The sequence below is a fragment of the Dermacentor andersoni genome, chromosome 4 (genome assembly GCF_023375885.2).
Source record: "Dermacentor andersoni chromosome 4, qqDerAnde1_hic_scaffold, whole genome shotgun sequence".
Classification (NCBI taxonomy): domain Eukaryota; kingdom Metazoa; phylum Arthropoda; class Arachnida; order Ixodida; family Ixodidae; genus Dermacentor; species Dermacentor andersoni.
In genome coordinates this window covers 110,614,414-110,637,491 of record NC_092817.1, presented here as the reverse complement: position 1 = coordinate 110,637,491, position 23,078 = coordinate 110,614,414, and the positions used below count along the sequence as shown (strand labels likewise).

General features: G+C 44.6%; 1 protein-coding gene across 1 annotated transcript in view; it reads left to right on the top strand.

The window, feature by feature from the left end:
* Positions 1 to 23,078, top strand: part of Tfb1 (transcription factor B1) — a 46,745-nt gene that overhangs the window by 4,109 nt on the left and 19,558 nt on the right. The window contains exons 3-4 of the mRNA XM_050184471.3: positions 4,938 to 5,034; positions 11,818 to 11,977. Of these exons, the coding sequence (XP_050040428.1) occupies positions 4,938 to 5,034; positions 11,818 to 11,977 (257 nt within the window). The remainder of the gene's footprint in view (positions 1 to 4,937; positions 5,035 to 11,817; positions 11,978 to 23,078) is intronic.

Genomic DNA, 23,078 nt, shown 5'->3' with positions numbered 1-23,078 from the left:
TGTGGTTTACGAAAAAGGAAGCCTTTGCTGCCACACCTTGGTGGCTCAGTGGCTGTGGTGTTCTGCCGCTTGGGATGAGGTCACTGGTTTGAAAGTCAGCCTCATTCAGATGGTTGTGGAATGCAGAAACCTGTGCGCTTACATTTGGTGCGCCTCAAAGAAGGTGCCCCAGCTGGTCTAAATTAATCTGGAGACTCCTGTTACGTCTTCCATAGCCTGTGTATTGCTGTGGGACATTTGAACTCTGTGATTTTATTTTATGGCAATAGTAGTGATTGCGGGCTTACTCCTCTAATCTTTTCAATATCTGCTGATGTGCAGCTTTGGACTCTAGACTATATCAAAAGAAGCTCTGTCTATCTTCTTGGGTGCTCGTTCATGTGATTGGTTGACACCGTGCTCTGCAGATTATTCATAAGTCAATGACAAGGTGAAAGAATATAAATGAGGCCATTGGCAAGAAACGAAAGCCAGGATAGTGCAGAGGAGAAAGAAACAGTCGTTTCTCTGCTTTTAACCACCTGAGGGCATCACCTCCACAGGTGAAAATGATTCAGACTTGAGGCAGCACTGACTAAAGCTTTCTTCTTCTCAAAAATTTATTGCTCACAAGCACCTGCAAATGTTTACTCCAACCGATACCATACTAACCAGTGCAAGACGTAGTTTGCATTATTTGCCAACTATATTGTCGTGCGTTCCGAAGGACCAGAATAAAGTTTTACCATACCATATCTTGTCACTGCTTCATGTAATGGGTGAAAATGCAACTTTTCTTTAATACCATATTTGATTGCGTAATGCTGGCACTTTTCTCTTGCGGGAAATTGATGCGAAGTTGGGGGTGTGATAATTATGTGGAGAGAGTTTTCCTTAGAACGTCCTAGTGGCTATATAGAAAAATGAAGTGGTTGTAGATAGTCTTTCTCTCATCAGCTACTGTAAGCTCAAGCAAAATGTTACTTGCAAACAGCATTTAACTTAGTAATAAGAGCATAAGTTTTACACAAGCAGGAACTGCAAAGGCCCTTTATTTGCAGGCGCTAGCTAAAACGAGTCACTAAATGAATACCTAAATAAAATGACCCTGACCACACCTGTTCAGAGTCTGTCTCACCACTGACTTTGCTATTTGCAACACTAGCACTTGGCTACCATACATTAATGGAATGCATCATGTAACCGCACTGAAAAACAAGGGACAAGGAAGGAACACACAAGAGTGCGGTTACATGATGCATTCCATTAACGACCACCAACTAGCCCGCTTATCCCTGTTAAATACCATACATTATCACCATCGTTGGCTGGAACGAGTGGGCAGCAGTTGCTGCAGCAATGTTTGAGGGTGTGATGATTACTCGAGAAAAATAAAAATAATTTTTGATGACTGATGTTGGGGATGTGAGCATTTTCTGACTGCGAGCACTATGCCGAGTTAAGTTTGGTAAAAACCAAATTTGCTGTGAAATATAAATAAATGCAAAGAGTCTTGCAAGAATACTCTACTTGTCTAAACTAGTTTGGAGTTGCTCTTTAGTGTCATTCTTACACAGAAATCATTGAGTCAAATAAAAAAAATAAGATGGTGTCAAGCATGAACTGGGATTTCTAAAAGAAACAATGAACATCAACCATAGGTGCTGCATTTTGACAGACTTCTGCAGTTTTATGTGGTGGTGGTTCATTAGTGGCCATAGTGTTCATCTGCTGAGAATAGTGTTTTGGGTTTGACAAGCTTAATTCTGATAGGGCAAAAAATGCAAGAAATCTTCCCCAACTAAAATTTTACTGTGGTAAAGAACCTCAGGTGAGCAAAATAATTTGCAGCTCCCACCACAGTGTGTTGTCATAACCTGTGTGTAGCTTTGGAATGCAAGACCCTGCCGGTCCCTTCAGCGATGGGGTTGACACTTTTGCTTCTGGCACTGTACTCTGTTTCAGTAGTTCTGTGCAGCAGTGTGGGAGCTACAGGCTTCTCCCCCTAATTAGGGGGGTGAACACATCTTAAAGGTGCCCTTTCATGCCCTGTTGTCTGCTAGCTGCAAGTAGTGTAGCAAAGGCAGTGGCAGCATCTACTGAGACCGCAAGTGTGCAGTGAGATCAGCTGTTGTGATAGCAGCGGTAGAAAATTCGTTCCATATTTGCTCTGATACCATAAAGGCGTGCGCCTTAAAGACATTTTGAGATACAGAGCAGGAGGAGGGTTGCAGAGGTGGAAGGAGCACTCGTCCAGTGCGTCGCACGGGACAGTGGCGCCATCTCTTGATCCCTCTTGTAGCATTCACTTGTACACGGTGCCCTCACTGACATTCGTAAGTGCAGCCGCTTATTTAATTAGAATTTGTGCATGTTTACTCCTTCCACACTGTTCTAATCATGTTGAACGCCACCTTATTCTATCCTTTCCCGTAAAAGAGTGGGTTGGGATGATGCTAATGATACCACACAAGCAAGTCTGCAGATGCCATTCTTGCAAAGGATGAAGCACTACCCAGGAGGAAGTACTCCGTGTTTTTGTGGTTGTGGCTGTGGCTTTAATTTAGCCACTGTCAAATCAGTTAATTGATTGGGCTTTTTAAATGCACATTTTTTGGGGTCTCTGTGTGTGTCCATTCGAACAAGTCGAGAACTCTATTTTCAGTGTCATAGAGCCTCAAGAAATACTTTATTAAAGAGAAACGCAATATCTTGCAAAAAAAAAGCCCTGCGACCTGCAGAGAAGCTTCCAACCTGCCGACAAGGTCACTTATCAAGGCCATTTATTTGTCCAATGTGCTCCAAACTGTGGAACTACGTCTCACTGTGGAAAACTTTGTGTTTGTGGTTCGCATAGCCTTGGATCTGCTGCACAAACTTCTGAAACAGAGTAAGCATGTGAAATTGAGATGCATATGCAGTGCTCATAGCAGTCGTAGTAGCCAGCTTGGCTGTGGGCTTATTAAGTATGTGAACCATGAGCAAATTGGTTTATTGTGACAGAAGAGGATGATCGCCGTACTGCAGTGGCATGTGATAGTTTAAAGGGCCCCTCAACCACTCCGAGGTTGAAAATGTGTTATATAGTGGCAGTTGTGTGTGAGTCTACAACAAATATGCAGCTGCAAAAAGTTTTGAAAATGATGCCGTAATAGTAGAGTTAGAGCTGTTTGATGATGAAGAATGCGTCCGTTGCTCATTTCTTCGTTTCTTTTGTGTCTCCCCCTTCGAGAGGTCTCTTCTCCTTGCCGTGTGCTCCTCTAAGTGACATGTGGACACTATGTCATTACCACTGATCTATATTATGAACCGAGATTAGTGGTCATTAGCAATGTCATGTTTGCGCTTTCTTTTTTTCTCGTTTCTAAACACCATTCACATCCAGTTACCATGACTCCACATTTTTTGGCTACCGTACTGGCCTGTACCTCGTGCTCCTGCGAAGCAGTACTGCGATAGACGTGACCCTGTGTTGTGAATGATACGCGATCACTGCCCAATTTGCTTACAGTACTTTGTCAGAGGTTTGACAACCCACCGCACAAATAGAAAAGAGAAAGTGCAAGCAAACGGATGAAGGAGGCCCCGCTAATTGCCGGCATTTTGCCAGACCTGCAACGTGATACATACCACTGTGTTTTGCAGAGACGTGGCATAGCAATTTATAGGGTGTTCATCACTGGCGCCTGTGAGAAAAACGAAAGCTGAAGCATTGTGTTGGTGCAGAAAAGGACTTCTATTATTTGTTTTGTTCTTTTCTCTTCTTTATTTTTGTAAATACGTACTTAATAAGAGTGACATGACATGACGAAACATGTAACACATGTGTGCACAAGCAAGCAACACTGCTAGGAAGAGCAGGTGTGTGACTGTATCAACTGCTTACAGGTGCATTAGTAGACAAATCAAAAGTCATAGTTTCTTGTAGGTCGACTACTCGATATCACTTGGAGCACCCGATGACATCGCAATGTGCTGAGAAGCACCGGGAAGATCAAGAGAGAAGCATGGAATTGTTTTTTTAAATTTGTGCCATTCCCACGCCGCTTAGCCCTGCCGCGTTCACCAAAGATCAGCGTCACGGAATTCTGTACACAATGCGCGTGCTTATGTTAAATGTGTAAAAAAATGTTAGAGGTTGTTTAGGGGCCCCTTAATGTGGGATTTTGTTTAAGAATGGTGTGTGGGCGATTGTAGTGAGGAAATTTCTTGAGCCATCAAAAGGACGCTAGAGAGATAAATTATTGAGCTGAAATTATTTGAGCTGTGCTAGTAAATTGGCCTTCTACATTGCCAAGAAAGGCATTCTTACCATGAATAGAGGCTTGTTAAGCCAGAGAAGGTGCAGTAATGAAAGACAGGTGGAGATGCTGCTTTGACGTTCCCACACCTGCTCTTCAGGATGTCGTGGATTTTGACAGCCTCTGCTTGGGCCTAGTTAATTTTTTTGCCATTAAATATTGACAAGAATCTTTCTTAAGGGGACTCAACTCAGCGAGTTTTGAAAGCTTTCACTGAGCTACAAAAGCCCAAATACTAAAATATACATTGAAATCCATGATGCCAGACCGACGTACTGGTGGCAGGGTTTTGGCGTGAAACCAAAGATGTGGTACTTTGGCCTTCATTCTTTCTTTTAATAACCAGCCTTTTACAGCGAAGTTAATGAAAATAGTGTTTTGCAAGAATACTTTATCAGTCTAAAGGGACTTGGTGTATCTCTTTAGTGTCCCTTTAACAAGACAGCATATGTTTGACATTTGAGAGAGCTCCATTCCAGCCAAATTGTAACCCTTCTGTGCAGTGCAGAGGCGTTTGTCATTGAATTTTCATCTGTTTTTTTTTTTTTTTTCAATGCTCACTGTTCTCTTGTCAGTCTGCCATATAGCCAGCACCTTTGTGTTGTCTTGTTTTGCCATTCTTGTTTGAATTCATGTTGAACTGGAACCCTTTTTCAGGATTCTTCAGGAAGACCCGCGCCTGTTTGAGCTGTACAGGAACTTGGTTGTCAGCCGGGTGATCACACCAGAGGAGTTTTGGGCCAACCACGCTCCAGTGAGCTTTTCACTTATGTTATCTTAGCTTTAAATAATTAATCATGCCATAAATATTCAGAAGCACTTGCTTTCTATCTTCTAGTTATTAGTTTTCAAACGTCATCTAACAGCCTGCGCAAATTTCCTTGCTGCTGATTTTGTGCCATGTATGTTCTTGTCACACCGACACTGCAGAATGGGCTTGGGTTACCGCAGGTTGACGGCAGTGCAATTAGGGTAATGGTGCACTATCTTTTCAAAGCACACTCTACATTAGTCTGGCTGGTCTGAAATCTGCTTTGTCGATTGCAATAGAGATACTCGGGTGAATTGGCACACACAAGCGTGCGCTATCAGATGCCAAACAAAAGCAGCCATAGTGACTGTATTAAGATACCTACCGAACTTTATCTACAAATTTACAAATATGTCTTGACACATGCAGCAGCATTTTGTGTTGCTGAAGAGTAGTTGGTTCAGATGCAATAAAGTGTGAGTGGTCCCATCTCAGCAACGCAGACATTTACACTAAAAATGAAAATGCTTCATTCGTTTCATTAAGACATGAGATGTGTGAATGGATTTACATGCTTCTGCACTCATGACTGCTGGCTGGAACTAGTATAACTTGCTTGTCTATAAACATTCAGCTTACTGTTTTGCACACATGCACATCTTGTGATGTGTAGGAAGTCAGTCATCTTGATGAGCACCTTGCCAAACCTTTTATGGTTCTCTGCTTCAATTTTAGATATAGACTAGTCTAGGTTGAGTGGGGAGAGAATGGACATTTGCCCATGTAGCAGGAGCCTAATTTGATGTAAAATCGCGCTAGTGTTAGTTGATCATTCTTGGCTGAAACTGTACAATGTTATAACTACATATAAATGCTCACTGGTTGCTGAGAACAGATATTTCACAAACTCGGCTTCGCAGAGCTCAGTATAAGTATACATCTTGCCTATCGGACTGATCTCCTTGTACCAGATTAAATAACTTGCTTTGCCACAACCTAGCGTTAACCCGTTCGTTACCAAATTGTGATGAACTTTCAAAAAGTGTGTCATAGCTGCATAATTCAATTCCGAGGCACGGCAGACTACTGAAAGTCAAGGTGGTAGAATCATACTGTACTTTGTGAGTTTTCTAATTAGTGCACATAAATACAGAGCAATTAAATCTTGATTCAATCTGCAGTCAGTCACATTCTTCCCTTCTCTAAAAAAATTAGCATTAACAGCATGGAGCTCATGCGCAAGTTAATTACTGGCTGCAGGCATTAGAGGAAAGAAGAACCATTCTTTCACCATTGCTGACAGAAGCGGCATGTTTAACATCCTGTCACACATGGTAGTGTCTGCAGTGAAGTGGGTGTGTGTAACAATATTGATACATACATATTGCGTGTTTCTTGTGGCCGATGCTCACGGGCGCCTTGACAAAGATGAGGAATGCTTTCTGGCTCTCGAGTTGTCGGCTGAGCTGGCCAGCGCTGCAGTTACCTTTTGTAAATATACCTTGTAAATAGTCTCCAGTCTTAGTCCTCTGTTCGCGTAACATTTTGGTGGAGGTTGCCATTCCCTGTCCTCGCCACGGAACTCCGCAGCAGCCGCATTGTCCTGCTTTACGGCATGGCTCCCGGTGACGACACCTCGTCTCCTTCTACTCCTGCAACCCCGACAACAACGTACGTTACGGTTACCGATCCCCGCAATCCTGGCATATTCTCAGGCCAAGTAAATGTAGACGTTGAGGACTGGCTCAACCTGTATGAGCGTGTTAGCCAGAACAACCGCTGGGACCCTACCATTATGCTAGCTAATGTCCTATTCTACTTGGGCGGAACTCCTCGTGTCTCGTTCCGGACACATGAGGACGAGATCTCTAGCTGGGATGCTTTCGAGGAGAAGCTCGTCAACCTCTGGAAATCCCGCTGGTCAGCAGCTGGCTGCTAGAAAAGAGTTTGCTGCCCGAGTTCAGTCTTCTACTGAATCGTATGTCTCGTACATACAAGACGTGCTCGCTCTTTGCCGGAAAGTCGACGAAAAAATGGCCGTGGTTGATAAAGTCGGCCACGTACTCAAAGGGATCGCGGACGACGCCTTCAACTTGTTGGTCTTCAACAATGTGTCCATCATCGACATCATTGTCAAGGAATGCCGCCGCTTTGAGCTCGCCAAAAGCCGCCACGTCATTCCACAGTTCTCCCGGCTCCCTAACACGGCTGCGACGTTGTCTTGCGTTGACCTTACCGCTTCACCACCCTTGTATGAGCACGTCACACGTACTGTTCGCCGCAAACTCGAGGCTACAAGTCCTGCACCGTTCTATTCACGCCCACTTGAACCCACCATTGACCAACCAGCCCCAGAGATCTCTCTCATTCAGGTAGTTGTACACCAAGAATTTGCAAACCTAGGTTTTCCTGCTGCCTGCTCCGTCTCCCGACCTGATGCCCGACCAGTGCCGACAGCTCCGCCTCACGGTGATCTGTATTCCCCTCCCAGATACCGCAACACTACTGAGTGGAGAACTCCGGATGGCAAGCCCATTTGCTTCTGTTGCCTCCGTATTGGCCACGTCGCTCGCCACTGCCGCACCTCCTGGACGTCGTCGTATTCGAGCATCTTTTCCCCATCTCCTCGCCCATATGCCGACCCGCGCCGTTACTTGCCTCGCTGTATGCCTCCTACCTCTGACGTATCTTTAGATGTCAGTTATCCTGCTCGCTCGCCGTCACCTCAGCGCCGTCGGTCCCCTTCGCCCCAGCCACGCCGCTATTTGTCACCGACCAGTTACGGACCATCCCGGATGGAAAACTAGACCATGCAGCCCCTAGAGGTAGTGCTGCACTATCATCGTCGTGTCAAAATCCTCCATTGACGCTCCCAACGAACCAGAACTTGATGTCCATGTTGACGGTGTCCCTTTGACGGCGTTAATAGATACTGGAGCCCAGGTGTCCATAATGAGTTGCAACCTCCGTCGTCGACTGAAGAAAGTTCTCACGCCTCCTACTACTTGAGCTGTAAGCTTGGCCGATGGCAGCACTGTTGATGTCACAGGAATATGTACTTCCTGTGTAAGTATCGCCGGCCGCCATGTTCCTGTTCTTTTTACAGTGCTGACCAATTGTCCCCACGACGTAATCTTCGGACTCGACTTTCTTATGGCACATTCAGCTTTGATCGACTGTTCTGCCGGTACTCTTTGCCTTCAACTTCCTCTACTCGTGCATATTCGTGCTGAACCGCCGAAAAACTTTAGTACGACCGCCTTTGTCTGCCTGCCGCCTAAAGCCTTGACTTTTGTCGATTTGCTCTCATCTTTTCCTGTGCCCGATGGTAATTACGTTGCCACACCTGTTCCGGATGTCCTTTTGATGCGCAATATCACTATGCCCCACTCCATTGTCACCATCGCCGATAACCGGACATGCCTCCCTGTTGTTAATTTTGGCCTGACAAAGGAAGTTCTACCCAAAGGCATATCGGTTGAAATGCTCCATACTGTCGGAGATGACCAGGTCACGACGTTTTCCATAGACGTCTGCTCAGATTCTTCACCATGTCCACAGGATGCTATTTGCCCTGATGCAACACTTCGTTCCGTGATTACTGCGAACCTATTGCCTGAACAAGCAGCCGCTCTGTGTCGCCTTTTGGTTTCCTACCACAACATATTCGACCTCAGCAATCGCCAATTTGGCCAGACTTCAGTTGTTAAGCATCACATAAATACTGGTGATGGCAATCCTATTCATCGCCAGCCATAACGAGTTTGTGCTTCAGAGCGTAAGGTTATTCAAGATAAAGTGAACGAGATGCTTGCCAAAGGCATTGTTGAACCTTCGTCGAGCCCTTGGGCGTCGCCCATAGTGCTTGTTAAAAAGGAAGATGGCACATGGCGTTTATGCGTAGATTATCATCATTTAAAGTCCATTACCAAGAAAGATGTCTACCCCTTGCCTCGCATTGACGACACCCTCGATTGTCTCCATGGTGCCAACTACTTTTCATCAACAGACCTGCGGTCCGGTTATTGGCAGATTTCTGTGGATCAAAAAGACCAAGAGAAGGCCGTGTTCTTCACTCCTGATGGTCTATATCAATTAAAAGTTATGCCATGCGGTCTTTGCAACACCCCAGCAACGTTCGAATGTATGATGGACTCCTTGCTTCAAGGGTTCAAATGGTCAACATGCCTCTGCTACCTAGACGACGTTCTCGTATTTTCGCCTACATTTGAGACATACCTTGAGCGCTTATCCGCTGTTCTTCAAGTCTTCTGCGAGGCTGGGCTCCAACTAAATTCTTCAAAGTGTCATTTTGGTCGTCGGTGAATTATAGTGCTGGGCCACCTCGTCGACGCTTCCGGCATTCAACCAGACCCGGAGAAAATTTGTGCTGTCATGTCTTTCCCTGTACCTCAGTCTGTCAAAGACGTCCGAAGTTTTGTAGGGCTCTGCTCCTACTTCTGACGCTTCATTAAAGACTTCTCAGCGATTGCCCGACCTCTTACTGATCTTCTGAAGAAGGGCGTGCTGTTTATATAGGGCCACGCTCAAACTGCCACGTTTACCCACCTCACCAACATTCTCACCACGCCACCTATACTGGCCCACTTTGACCCGTCCTCTCCTACAGAGGTGTGTACCGATGCCAGTGGTCACAGTATTGGAGCAGTCTTAGCCCAGCACCAACAGGGTCAAGATTGCATTATCGCATACGCTAGCCACCCCCTCACAGCAGCGGAGCGCCAACTATTCGATTACAGATCGTGAATGCCAGGCTCTCGTCTGGGCGGTTTCCAAATTCCACCCGTACTTGTATAGCATGCACTTTTCTGTAATCACGGACCACCACGTGCTCTGCTGGCTTTCCTCACTCAAGGATCCTACAAGCCGGCTTGGTTGCTGGGCTCTGCGGCTCCAAGAATATTCCCATGCAGTAGTGTACAAGTCGGGCCGATTTCATCAAGATGCAGACTGTTTATCATGCTATCCAGTGGACGAACCACCTGCCGACCCTGACCTCGATACCAACGCTTGCGTTTTCTCCATTTCTCAGCTGCTACACGTTCCTGATGAGCAACGCCGTGATGCCACTTTGCGCGCCATCATTGATGGCTTGGCATCTTTGCCTTCTGATTCCTCCCTTATCCTGTTTGTTCTCCGGGATGGTGTATTATACCACCACAATGTACGTTCCTATGGTCCTGCCCTACTCCTCGTCATTCCTAAGCACCTCTGGTCAGCTGTTCTCCAAGAACTTCACGATTTACCAGCGGCAGGTCACCTTGGCGTCTCCTGCACCTACGACCGGATTTGCCGATGCTTCTTTTGGCCAGGCCTTGCCCGCTCCGTCTGGAAATGCGTTGCGGCGTGCGAAAAATGCCAGCGCCTAAAAACACCATCGATGCTCCCTGCTGAGTGCCTTCAACCGCTCAACATTCCTTCGGAGCCATTCTTTCGCGTTGGCTTGGACTTACTTGGCCCTTTCCTGCTATCCACGTCTGGTAACAAGTGGGTCGCTGTGTCGACAGATTACGCCACGCGCTACGCCATCACCAGAGCGCTTCCAACAAGTTGCGCCACAGATGTCACGGTTTTCTTTTACGCAACGTGATTCTGCAGCATGGTGCTCCACACCAACTGCTCACAGACTGTCGTCGGACATTTCTTTCTCAAGTCATCACCGACATCCTGAATTCCTGCTCCACCAAGCACAAGCTGACTACGTCTTACCATCCACAGACTAACGGTCTCACCGAGCGTCTGAATCGCATCCTAGCAGATTTGCTTGCAAAGTACTCTTGTTCGACCATGCTGATTGGGACCTTGCCCTACCTTGTGTAACTTTTGCATATAATTCTTCGCATCACGACACTGCCGGTTATTCCCCGTTCTTTCTGCTGTTCGGCCGAGAACCCACATTGCCACTGGACGCATCCCTTCCATCCGTTGCAGCAGAGACCAGCGAGTATGCACTTACACCATCACCAGGGCAGCCCAAGCACGCGAAATTGCCCGCACTCACCTCCTGACTTCTCAAGACCAGCAACGGCGCTTGTACGATTGCCAACACAGAGATGTTCCCTTTTCGCCTGGATCTCTGGTATTTCTGTGGTCCCCGATTCATCATGTTGGCCTGTCAGAAAAAGTCCTGTCTCGGTACACAAGCCCATATCGAGTGCTACGGGCCGTGACTCCAGTTACCTACGAAATCACCCCAGTCAGTATCAGTGCCTCATCTGCCCGAAATTCCGCTGACGTTGTGCATGTTGCATGCCTCAAGCCGTATTACTCTCCTATTATCACCGATATTTAATTGCCCCGGGACAGTGCTCTGCCGCCGGGGGTAATGATACATGCATATTGCATGTTTTTTTGTGGCTGGTGCATGCGGGCACCTACCTCGACAAAGACGAGGAACGCTCTCTGGCTCTCGAGTTGTCGGCTGAACTGGCCAGTGCTGCAGTTACCTTTTGTAAATATACCTTGTAAATAGTCTCCAGTCTTAGTCCTTTGTTTGTGTAACAATATGTTGCAGGCTGATATGAAATGTGGTTGCGGCTTGTAAGCAGAAGGTTTAGTTGACCTGCAGCTGAATGTCCATGGTTTTTTTGCTTGGCCACTGCTGGACAGAAAAACAAGGCACGTACACAAATGTGTACTTTATGACTGAAGGTAATATGGTACCTATCTCGACATAGTGATGGGATTTTATTTTGTTAGCTGTCAGTACTTGTGTGTTAATCTTATTGACATAGGCTTTGCACTGTCATTTCGTACTGTTTACAGAAAAAGGCTGGGACTGTTCAGATGTCCCCTTCGGCACAACCCGTTGGTGTCTCAGCAGCATTCCTCGTTGACGTCCAGCCACAAACAGATGGCACAGAGGGCCTGAAGTACAATCTCACAGCTGACATCATAGACTCTATATTTAGGACCTACCCTGCTGGTATGTATACCTTGTATGTATGCTGGTGCCATATTAACTCACTTAATGATTTTGATATCTTTACCCCAAAATTTGTGCAAATTTAGAGGGCGCATTCCATATGTGAGATAAACGAGTTCAAACTATTTTTTTTCATGACCACCTTTAAAAAGTAACGGACACACGATACGATTTGGCATCCAATACGGTGTACAATGTGCCGGGACCACTTGTGCTTGCGCTTGGCGTCAATCATACGAAGGCGTTGTCAAGTGTCCGAAGTGCTCCATTCCTGCGTCTGCAGTAAATGCCCATCATCTACTTTGGACGTGTCGTGGGACAAAGATAATTCACGAAAATGTACTTAGAGGTGTGAAATTGGACAGTGATCAAAAGCTGATGACTGTGGACAATGGATTATGGACAATACATTACATAAGTCACTATTGAAGTCTCTCTATGAAACAGGTCTGCTTGCTTATCTTTTGTTTCATACTGACATTATGCCATGTGGAAATGCAAGTGAACAATTTATAAAAAAAGAAAAGGAATAAAGAGGCATTTTGTCATGCTGTAACACTGGATCTGCTGGCATCTAATTCGGCGCTATGGTATGGCAAAATGCCTCGGATGTGCATCAGACGATGTATATGACACCGAATCGTACCATGTGCCTCCAACTTCACAGCAGCAATTTCAAGGTATGATCATAATCTGAGGAAAAGGAAAAAAAAAACACTCTTTTATTGGAAAACTGGGAGGTGCATTCATTATGTGAGAGCTTTCATTATGTGAGTAAATATGGTATGTATGCTGTGAGACCTCATTTAACCCATCGGTTGCCAAAGCATAAAAACGGGGGCCATATTGCCAAAGCTGGTGATAGGTGATGTGGGGGGGCAGTATTGTTGTTGGTTTAACAAGCTTTTCGTAGATGGCACGACAGCCAATATTCGCTGGACAAGTTTAAAAATGTCAACAGATGACATTAGGTATCCACTTCACGGTGGTTTGATTGCTTTATTACAGTGGAGCTGTATATGGCAAAGGAACCGTCGAATTTTTGTATGCGGCAACAAGAACTATCATCAATGGCTCATACCCCCATAAGCACTCATACCCCTTTCTGTAAAATGCAATGGCTCATAGCCCTGTGGGGCAAAGGCTACAAGCACTCAGCAAAGTGAAGCAAACAGTGCTTACATTCTTTTTAATCACGCATGCAGCATACAGAACAGCGTGTCGAAAACTTTCATCATCAATGGCTCATACTCCCGTAAGCAATGGCTCATACCCCTGTAAGCAATGACTCATGTCCCCGTAAGCAAGCAAAAAATGCAATTGCTCATATGTCCTTAAGGCAGACGCTACAAGCACTCATCAAATTACAGTGAACGGTGCATACATTCTTTGGAATCATGCATACAACATGCATTGTCGGTGATTTCAGTGTGGATGTGTCGGGACTGAAAAAGGAGTAATTTTCGCGTTTCATGTTGGAGACATTTCGCTTGCAATTCCACATCGATCTGGCCCAACCGACCACCCAGCAGCGTACGTGCTTCAATTTGACATTATCAAAGGTTGTGTCTGCAGTTGACAGTATGCCAATCAGTGTACATCATAGCGACCACAAAGCCATTGTGACTGTCGTTACTTAATGACAATGAGTGATGCACTAAAGTCTTTACCACAAGTTTTCTTACTAAAATGTTTACAGCTCCACTAGTCATCCACCTTTGCAGGGCAGAATGGCCTTGAATTACTTTCCTAATTTAAATTAGCATTTTTTTTTCATTGCACGAGTGCAAAAACATTTGTAGCCCCTTGTACAATAAGAATATGTCAGCGACTGTACTTATTTGCAAAAAAAATCCCATTTCAGTATAAAAATATTTCAATATAACGAAGTGAAGTGGTGATTTTATGGACTTCTGTATATATACATTTAGCTATAGTGTTCTGGAAATGTTTTTATAAGTAAAAAAATTTTTTTAATGGGATGCTGCTCTGCACTTTTGAAGAAGCTTTGACAGGGCCTTGAAAGTTCTTGAATATTGGATTTTTGTCTCTGAGACATGTATAAACCCTGCTTTTGGATGCAAACACGCTATCGTTAAACAAGCGAAGTCACTCACAGAAACACACACTGGCTAGAGCTGCTCGCAAATTATGTGAACTTCCCACTAAAATTCCTCATTGTCAGGCACTAATAATGTAAGTAAAAAAGGCCACATGAACAAAACAACAAAAAGAAACAGGTTTGGCAATCCTTTCTTTACCTTATTCTCTGTCCTTTGTTAACAAAGGAAAAACATAAAAAAAGGTGTCGCACACGGATGTGCTTCGCATAAGGTGCAATGCCTCAATTTTCTTGTCAAACAAGCCTTTGTTGACGTAGATTATCATATGCATTGGGAGCATTTCTGTGTTCATTCTTGTCGTGGGGGACCTGTCGAGCTTACCATTCTTGTCTGTGGTCGTCCTGTTTTAAGGTTTTCCCTCGCTCTTGCTTTCCTTTGAACGTAACCTGGCTGGGTAAACAGCCTCTTAACGTCACAACTACTGCTCTCAATGCAGACCAAGGTGAGTGCTGCATTAATTAGCTTCCTAGCACATTATCACTGTTTACAGGTACATGGCACGCGGGAAATGCGTTGGAATGTTCCACTGTTGTATTGAGGTAAACAGGGCTACTAAAAAAGCAAAAAGCTTTCGTTCACTCAACGCTGATAGGCACTGAATATATTTCTATATACCCCGGTTTGCTTGAAATTTATGCGAAAGTTAGGCACGCACCATATTCACGTATAGTCAAACCCTTTTATAATGAACTCGATAGTTCTGTGAAAAGAGGTTGTTGTATCAGTAGATCGTTACATGTGGACTCGCCCTTCAACATGCACAATAATTAACGACACTGAAGTTGGCATCGGCAGTTACGATTGACACCACTAGCAACATTGACAAAAACAATGGCAAATCCACTGTCCCCTAACGCTGCTAAGACTAGCGTTGCAGTCACTAGGGGCTCACGTGGAGTCACTTTTGGAGTCGGGCACATGTATACTGGCCAGTCATGTTCAATTTAACCAATGAGAGCTAATATAAGGATTCAAGTAATTCACAGAAGTAAATGGACCCCAGCTGGTACCTGTGGTCAGCGTCGAATCAACTGAAAAATGAAATGAACAGAAGTGTACTGTACCAGAAGATTTTTAACAGCCAAAATGAACAAGAAAAGAAACGTGGCATACATACTATATGTTGTGAAAATTTTCAGTATGTTTGTTACTATGCTACAAACATAGCAACGGCATCACCATGGTGCACAATGGCGCCATTTGGTGGTGCCATCATCGCATCTCCGCACAGCCTATGGTGCAGAAGAATAGAAGTCGCATAGACTGGCATTAAACTGAATAGTCGATTAACCTCATCTGTATACGACACAGAACATTCAATTTGCAATCACTTGTTCAAAGTGCTCAAAAAGTGTGTCATTTATCTATATCAAACATAAGGTGCTTCATACGGTGAACTGTCTAATGAAACAATCTGAAACTGGGGGATTCCATGTACACATACGTTTTGTAACTTATGCTCTGCCTTCCTGCTTTATTTAACTGTGCATTATTACCGACTAGCCCAGCAAACTACTTTTGTGAGCAATTATAATTTAGCGTTATCTTTCACATTGCATGTGAGTGTCACATAATTTTTCGAGGTCAACATGCAGCGTCAGTTGTGATATGGCTGTTGGCATAGAGAAGGGTAAGCTGCAGCGGCAAAGGCTGGCTTTCTTTTCAGGTTATGGCTGCGTGGCTACGGTCACATCCCTATACCATACCACTTTGCCGCATACCACACCCACCCTCAGTAGACACATGCATGCATTGGAACTTCAACACTGCACCACAGCTATTGAAGTTAGTACAAGGTGCAGCAAAAGTTCTTCTGCTCAAATAAAAACACATAAAGATGGTTGCGATGCACTGTAACAAAAAAGAACATTTACGTTGACTTAATGTGTTATGCAATCAAGGTGTTGAATGAGATCCGAACCAGAACTGCAATTTTCGGTGGAACTGAATCCAAACCCAAATCAATATTTTTGGAATGTGCTTGAACCCAAACGGAACCTAAACTGTCAAAAAATAATAACGGTTACTGGTTTCGCACGAGACAGTGCAAGCATATGAGGTGACAATGGATGCTCAATAGCTTGCACGATTGTTCGAATAACTACTTCTTTCAGTCAGCGCACCCTTCCAGCAGATTGTTACACGACTCATGAGTTGGGTTGTGTACTAGAATGGGGATAGACAATGGTAACTACGGCCACCTCAGCTTAGATGCTTGCAGTTCTGAAGTTGGTCTTGCTTGGTTGTGTTCAGTGGCTGTTTCAGGGGCTCTGCGGAATCAACATTTCTGGTGATGCTCCCAGTTTGGCTTTAGGTCAACTTGTTAGTATAACCAGATGGACACGAAGAGTGGAAAAGACAATGTCCTCAAAGAGGGATATCGAATAGTTCATCTCCATAACTTACGCTAATCGTAACACAGTGGTCGCTAATGATTATTATGTTCTCAGTGAGCCTTAACCACGGTTGTAAACGGCACGTGAAATCATCTTTGGTTATGTACCATGGTTCAATGCACATTTGATACTTAGCCAAGCAGATTACGATTGTTCTTGTGCGGGGCACAATGCACAGGTGTTTTACTTCTCTGTTCACCCTTAGACAGCACAAGACTACATGCCACTTGCAGATGCACAACAAAGAGTGACGCATGGTTCAGTACAAACCGCCCTTGTTCGTTGTTCAGAAGTATCAACGTCCTCACCGGCTTCTCAAAAAGCAGCAAAATGAGCAAAATGTCAAATGCTGGCTTCTTGCTTTGCTACAGACCGGAAGTTTGAGGTCGTCATTTATGCAATACAATGTGAATTCACGTTGTCTTTGACAACATAGATCACATGCCACAGTTCACTCACCACCAGTCCTGTAGTAAAAACGTGAAGCAGAACTAAAGTTAACTGACTCTGCTGCTGTCAATGTAATGAGTGTGGAAGCTATGCAGACATTACAATGATGCAGGGATTCTGACTAATTACCTCTGTCTTTAATATGTACATCAAAATCACCCTTATCTGTGTAATTCGTCCGTAAATTTCTGCCTGCTCTTGATGAAACTTGCGTATGCGCCATGCAGACAAGTCGTTAGTACTATGCAGCATATTGTCATGGGGTGGAATAAAATACTGCCCCAAACCAGTTTGTGAACTAGTTCAGTATTTATGAACGGTTATAAATCCATATTTCTCCAAACTGGAACAAAATCAGAGTGCATTGAATCCAAACCCAAACCGAACCGGTATTTTTTTCAGTTCAGCACCCTGTATGTAGTCTACATACCTAAATCCAAATCTGCATTTTCGCAAAGTCCACCTTTTTCCCAAATGCAAGCTTTGAGTCGTTTTAGAAATGCATTGATGGTGGCACGGGTGTAGTCTTCGTCAAATTCACTCAATGCGTTTTTCAGTGCCCGACGAAGAGAACCCGAATTGTGGTGAGGGGTAGAGCAGGCTGTGCGTTTTAACACAGACCAGACTCAGTAATCAAAAGGGTTGAGATCCAGGCTGTTCGGGGGCCATTCTGAACTGGAAATGAAATCAGGGAAGCTTTTCATGCACCATTGTTGCACCACCTTTGCCTTGTGAGCAGAAGTGGAATCCTGCTGATACATCTACTGACGGTTTCCAAATTGTGACTCAGCCCAAGGCAGAACCTCCTTCTTCAGGACATCTTCCCTATTACATTGTGCTGTTTGCATTTGCTCCCTGCTCCAAGAAAACCAGTGGGATCTTACTATCAGAAGTGATTGCCCGTAAAACCATCACTGATTGAGGGTGAGAAACTCTTGAGGCAATCCTTCAACTGATGTTTGCTTCTTTGCGGTTTCCTCTCAATACCATACCATTTTGGTGGTTTAAGAATTGCTCGATATTGCTTGATAAGAATTGCTCATCTTTGAAGAGAATGCTGCGATAGTGGTGATGCTGCATTCCATTGTGGCTCACAAATCTGCGCTTCTGGTTATCCTAAGAGCAAAAGTATGCATTTGCATATCAGGAGTTGGGGAAAAAATCGTGCATAATAATAGCAACTTAAAAACAGTGTGAAGTAATCAAGGCAGACTTTTTTACAACTGATTTTTGCAGAATGCAGGAACTTAAACCACACCTTGTACATGACCTCAAGGTTTCATGGGTAGAATTTAGAGGCTTTCTTGCCGTTCAGCAGTGTTTATGGGTAAGCATTATATACAAATGTGGTTGACAGCAAGCACTGATGTGTTGTAAATTTAGCTGTGGGCGGCATGCAATACTATACAACTACACCATGCATAAATAACAAAAACATTCGAATCCAAGAACTAGCACAAAATAACCTTGTCAGCACTGAATGTCAGTCTTTTATTTACCCATAATAGTATCTTGTTCGAGCTCATTCCTGTCATGAGCTTTCCTTTTTCTCATAGAAACTGCTTAATTGTGTAAGAAATAGAAGCTGGCAGGGATTCTTGAGGGCCTGCACTGTATATAAGTTGGAAGCTTACAAGTCACTATTTGCGTGACTAGAGTTTTGTTGCAGTCCTGCCTAACCTTTGAAGGTGTAAGGCTGAGTAAGAAGTCTTCTCCTTGCTCTCTGTAGTTTAAAACCACTTTAAGTGCTGCAATAAACGGGAGACACATTGTTTTAAACATTCAGGAAGTCTAGAACTGTCAAGGAATTTTGCAGTTCCCCCCCCCAAAAAAAGTCAAGGCAGGAATAGTAAATTTTTACACCAGTTGCTCTTTGTTAGGGAATTTGATACACAATCAAGGTACCTTGTAAATTGGCATCTAGGTTCGGTGCCTTGGTTTCGGGAATGCCCGGTCTGGCCAGCTGGCTAGGGTATGCGACGTGCACTGCTTATTTTATGACTGAATCATGCATGAATAAATAGCAATGCTATGGATTTTCATCGAAGTGCAACTGAAAAATTAAGGGAAAACCTGCAATGACAAGAAAATATAAAAATGCTACCATGCTAGGTTTAGTGCATGATGTCCAATGTATTTACAACTCTTTGTAAGGAAACTATTATAAGTTATTGACTGATGCAATAAAAGCAAAGCATATTTAGTGCCAGCAAACAAGGACGGAAGGGAGACGACACCACAATGCGCTAACTTCAACAACTTGATTTTCAGGAAATACACCTATATAACCCATGCACAGTGGCGCTACTTCATCCAAATCTTAACCATCCAAAAAAGCCGTCTCCTTATCTAACAAGTCGACCGAAGGGGCACTAACACACGTGTCACTATTCCGCCAGATAGCCTGAGCCTCAATAATCTCTCGCGCATCTTTATCTTTGTGCTTCGCAGGAACCCGGCAGGATCCATACACCGGCGCACAGCCGCATTCCTGACAGTGGGTTGACAGATGACCGTATTGCTTATTTTTCACATTTAGGCTATGTTCCCGTAATCGGTCACTAAGACATCTCCCTGTCTGTCCGATGTATTTTTTCCCACAGGACAGGTGCGAGAGATTATTGAGGCTCAGGCTATCTGGCGGAATAGTGATACGTGTGTTAGTGCCCCTTCGGTCGACTTGTTAGATAAGCAGACGGCTTTTTTGGATGATTAAGATTTGGATGAGGTCCCGCCACTGTGCATGGGTTATATAGGTGTATTTCCTGAAAATCAAGTTGTTGAAGTTAGCGCATTGTGGTGTCATCTCCCTTCCGTCCTTGTTTGCTGGCCCTAAATATGCTTTCATTTTACCAACACGCCTAATAAATGGCAATGCTGATGCAATAACCTTATTATTTACAAGCTGCTCTTTTGCATGGTCCAGAAATAATTATGCTATCGTTTGTTAGTGAATTTTCACTGAAACATTCAGGGAAAGCCTGCAATAATGAGCAGATATGAAAATGCTAGTTTGCTGGGCTTCTTAGTCAAGCAATGCTTGCAGTCACGTGCTCAACAGGGTAGCCTAACCTAGCCTAACCTTACCTGGCACTGATGAGCATAACAAAGGAGTGTTGCAATGTTGCTACAGACAAGTGATGTGGCACATTACGTAAAAACACACGGAAGAGGTATGAACTAGCTGGCGCCAATTTTGTTTTGCTGAGCCCCAATTCTGTTACTCTGGTAGAAGCATGTAAAAATAGACCATGGACAGCCATTGCAGGTCAAACTTAAGATAGCAAAGCGGAGGGGCTAGGAAGAATGTGTTTATTTAAAGGACAAACACAAGGCAAGGAAATGATGGCATGAGCAATAACATCAAACTGTTTTATTCAGCACATAAACCTCAGATACATAAACAAAGAATCGACATACACGGATGATAACTGACATTCACAGGCTTGGCGGGGTTTTCTCATTGTTCATTCATCAGTCAGTTCCTTGTTATCATTTGTGCATGCGAGTTCTTTGTGTATGTATTTGTTGTGTCCTGAACAAACTACAACCAAATCTCGTTATAACGAATCACGCTGACCGCCGAAAATCATTCATTATTTTGAAATATCATTGTAATGAAAAACTTGCGGTTATAAGCCTGGTAGACAAACTTAAGAATGAAAATGATGTACCTTGGGAGGAGGAATGGTAAGCCAGAAAAGACGCAAATACGAAAGATGGGTGATGCAGCTGCTTTGAGGTTTCCGCACCAGCTCTCACCATTTTGCCATGGATTTTGATGGCATTCTATCCGGCTTAGTGAATTTTTTATCGATAACAAAAAGTTTGTATTGAATTTTTAAAAGCCAAAGGCACAACTTAGCAAGTTTTGAGAACTTCCGCTGGGTCACAGCGTCCAAAAATATGAGAGTATGTCACATTGACATACCAGCACTGGGTGTTCGGTATAAAATAAGAAAATGAAAGTGTGGCCTTCATTCTTTCTTTTAGTAATCAACCTCTCTTACAAAATAATGTAGGTAGTGCCTTGAAAGAATACTTAGTTTAGTCTAAACTGATTTAGTGTTCTTTATCTTTAGTTTTTTTTTTAAGAACACAAAAGTGATTTATGGGTTTTTTCACATTATTACTTGTCCTGTGTGTTGCCCAATATAGAAAAGTATTTAATGGTTCAATATTTAAAAAGTTATACTGCATTTCTTATATAGTTTCATTGTGAGCATTGCAATTGCACTGAGGTTAGTATGGCTTTCGTGGGTAAACCTCCGCCACAGAATTGACCTAATATTTTTATAACAGACATTTTATGTGAAGCAAGAGAAGGGCACCTCCTACTGAAGGAATTGAGATTAAATGTCTTAAAAATTTAGAGGACACTTAAGCTTTGCCTTTAAGAGTGGAACGCGATAGCATTCAAAGATCCCAGGCTGCTTCTCACGCTTCCCGGCAACTGGAGCGTATGTAGGCGTAATGTTTACCGGGAAGCGCTCACCGGGAATACTATGCACGGAGCGGGCTTTCTCGTACAAACACTGCCTCCTGTGCGGGCTGCAATGCGATGGAGGCATCGCGGAGGTATTACACCGGAGGTATTAACTGGAGGTATTACAAGGAATTGGGCGGTGTGCTGCTCCGTGGCCCCCAAGACATCCGGGCGCAGGCAGGCGCTAATGATGAACGCCGCGGCTGGTTTGTAAATGGTAGAAATGCTGCAAAAAGGGTTTGTTTGAGTTTTCACGTAACAGAATTATGTTTTCTCGTATAGTCAAATTACAATCCGAGAGCTGTTATGTCTGTAGGGTGTGTGTAAGTCATAGTTTACGATTTTTCCACCTATTTTTGCTTGAGAAGTTCAACTGGTTCAGTGAATGCCTTGCTGCAAGTAAATGGCCTGGGTATGTTTGGTTCGAAAATCTTTTTGCCGACACGACGTCAAACGCAGGACGCAGACGCCGGATTTTCTGCGACACGGGCTCCTTAACGCTTTCGCGTTAGAATGTATGCCAATCTGGCATGAAATTTATGTGTCAAACTACAACACACTTGCACTGTTGCTGTACTTTCCTGCTGTCCACTGCTATTCTTGTTCAGAGACAACTCCACAACCTTTTTGTCCACTATTTGACAGAATTAACGCCTATGCAGCACATTGAATGTGTCTTGCTCACAAGTTTGGGTACGTACCACAGGCAGTAGCATTGCCTGCACCAAAATTTCCGGCAGCGCCGCCGTATTTCTGTGCCGTCACGTGAAGCAGCATGCCTGTAGCTGCTTAACAAATTAGCAAGTCAAACACTCACGTTTCATGGTGATCACTTATTTCTCTCCCAAAATCCCTCCCCTTTCTTGTCCTTTGTGAGCTTTAAAAGTGAAGTCGCCCTTCAAAGGCGTTTGCCAACAATTGTTTCATTTCGGTGACGTAATTTTTTTTTCTCGTTAAATTTGTTATGCAGCCGCGTGCAGTCGCGCATCGTTTACGCGGAACCCGGATATTCGAATTGCTATCCCCGTACGAGAACTGCGCGTGCTAGCGCCAAGGGGTCTGCCTGCCCGACAGTGTCGAATTACCGACCGCTCCCGCCGCCGCAACCGATACCACGTATTATGTGCCCTTGTGATTCCACGCACGCACGTTGTTGCCCCTGCTGCTGCTTCCGCAGTCGCATCTATTCATTTGCGCGCGCAGCCTGGCATCAAACGTCGCTAAAGCCGCATCGGTCGCGCGGCCTTGAGGGCGTCTAGGCCGTCTGGCGCTGCGAAAGTTGCCGCAGCGCATGACGAAGGTGCGCGTGATAGAAAAGCGGCAAAGGGGCGGGGGGGAGGGGAGGGTCTAGACGGAACGAAACAGTTAAAATAGTAGTACGGGGGGGGGGGAGGGAGCGGGGAAGTCGGCGAAAGACATGCGGTCCCCAGATAAAAGCACAAAGACGCGGCGCGGCGAGCCGGAAAGCCGAACCCGGCGTCGCGCGACATCGCTCACTCACATCGGCAGCGGGAGGCCGGCCGGCTCGCGTATGTATTAAGCACGGCTCTGCACTTCCGCGGGCTCTTGCTGCGGCGTTTCAGAAGTCGTCTGCGCCACATTGCACTCCGCGCGGAACCCGGAAGAACCGGCCATTTCGTTATCGT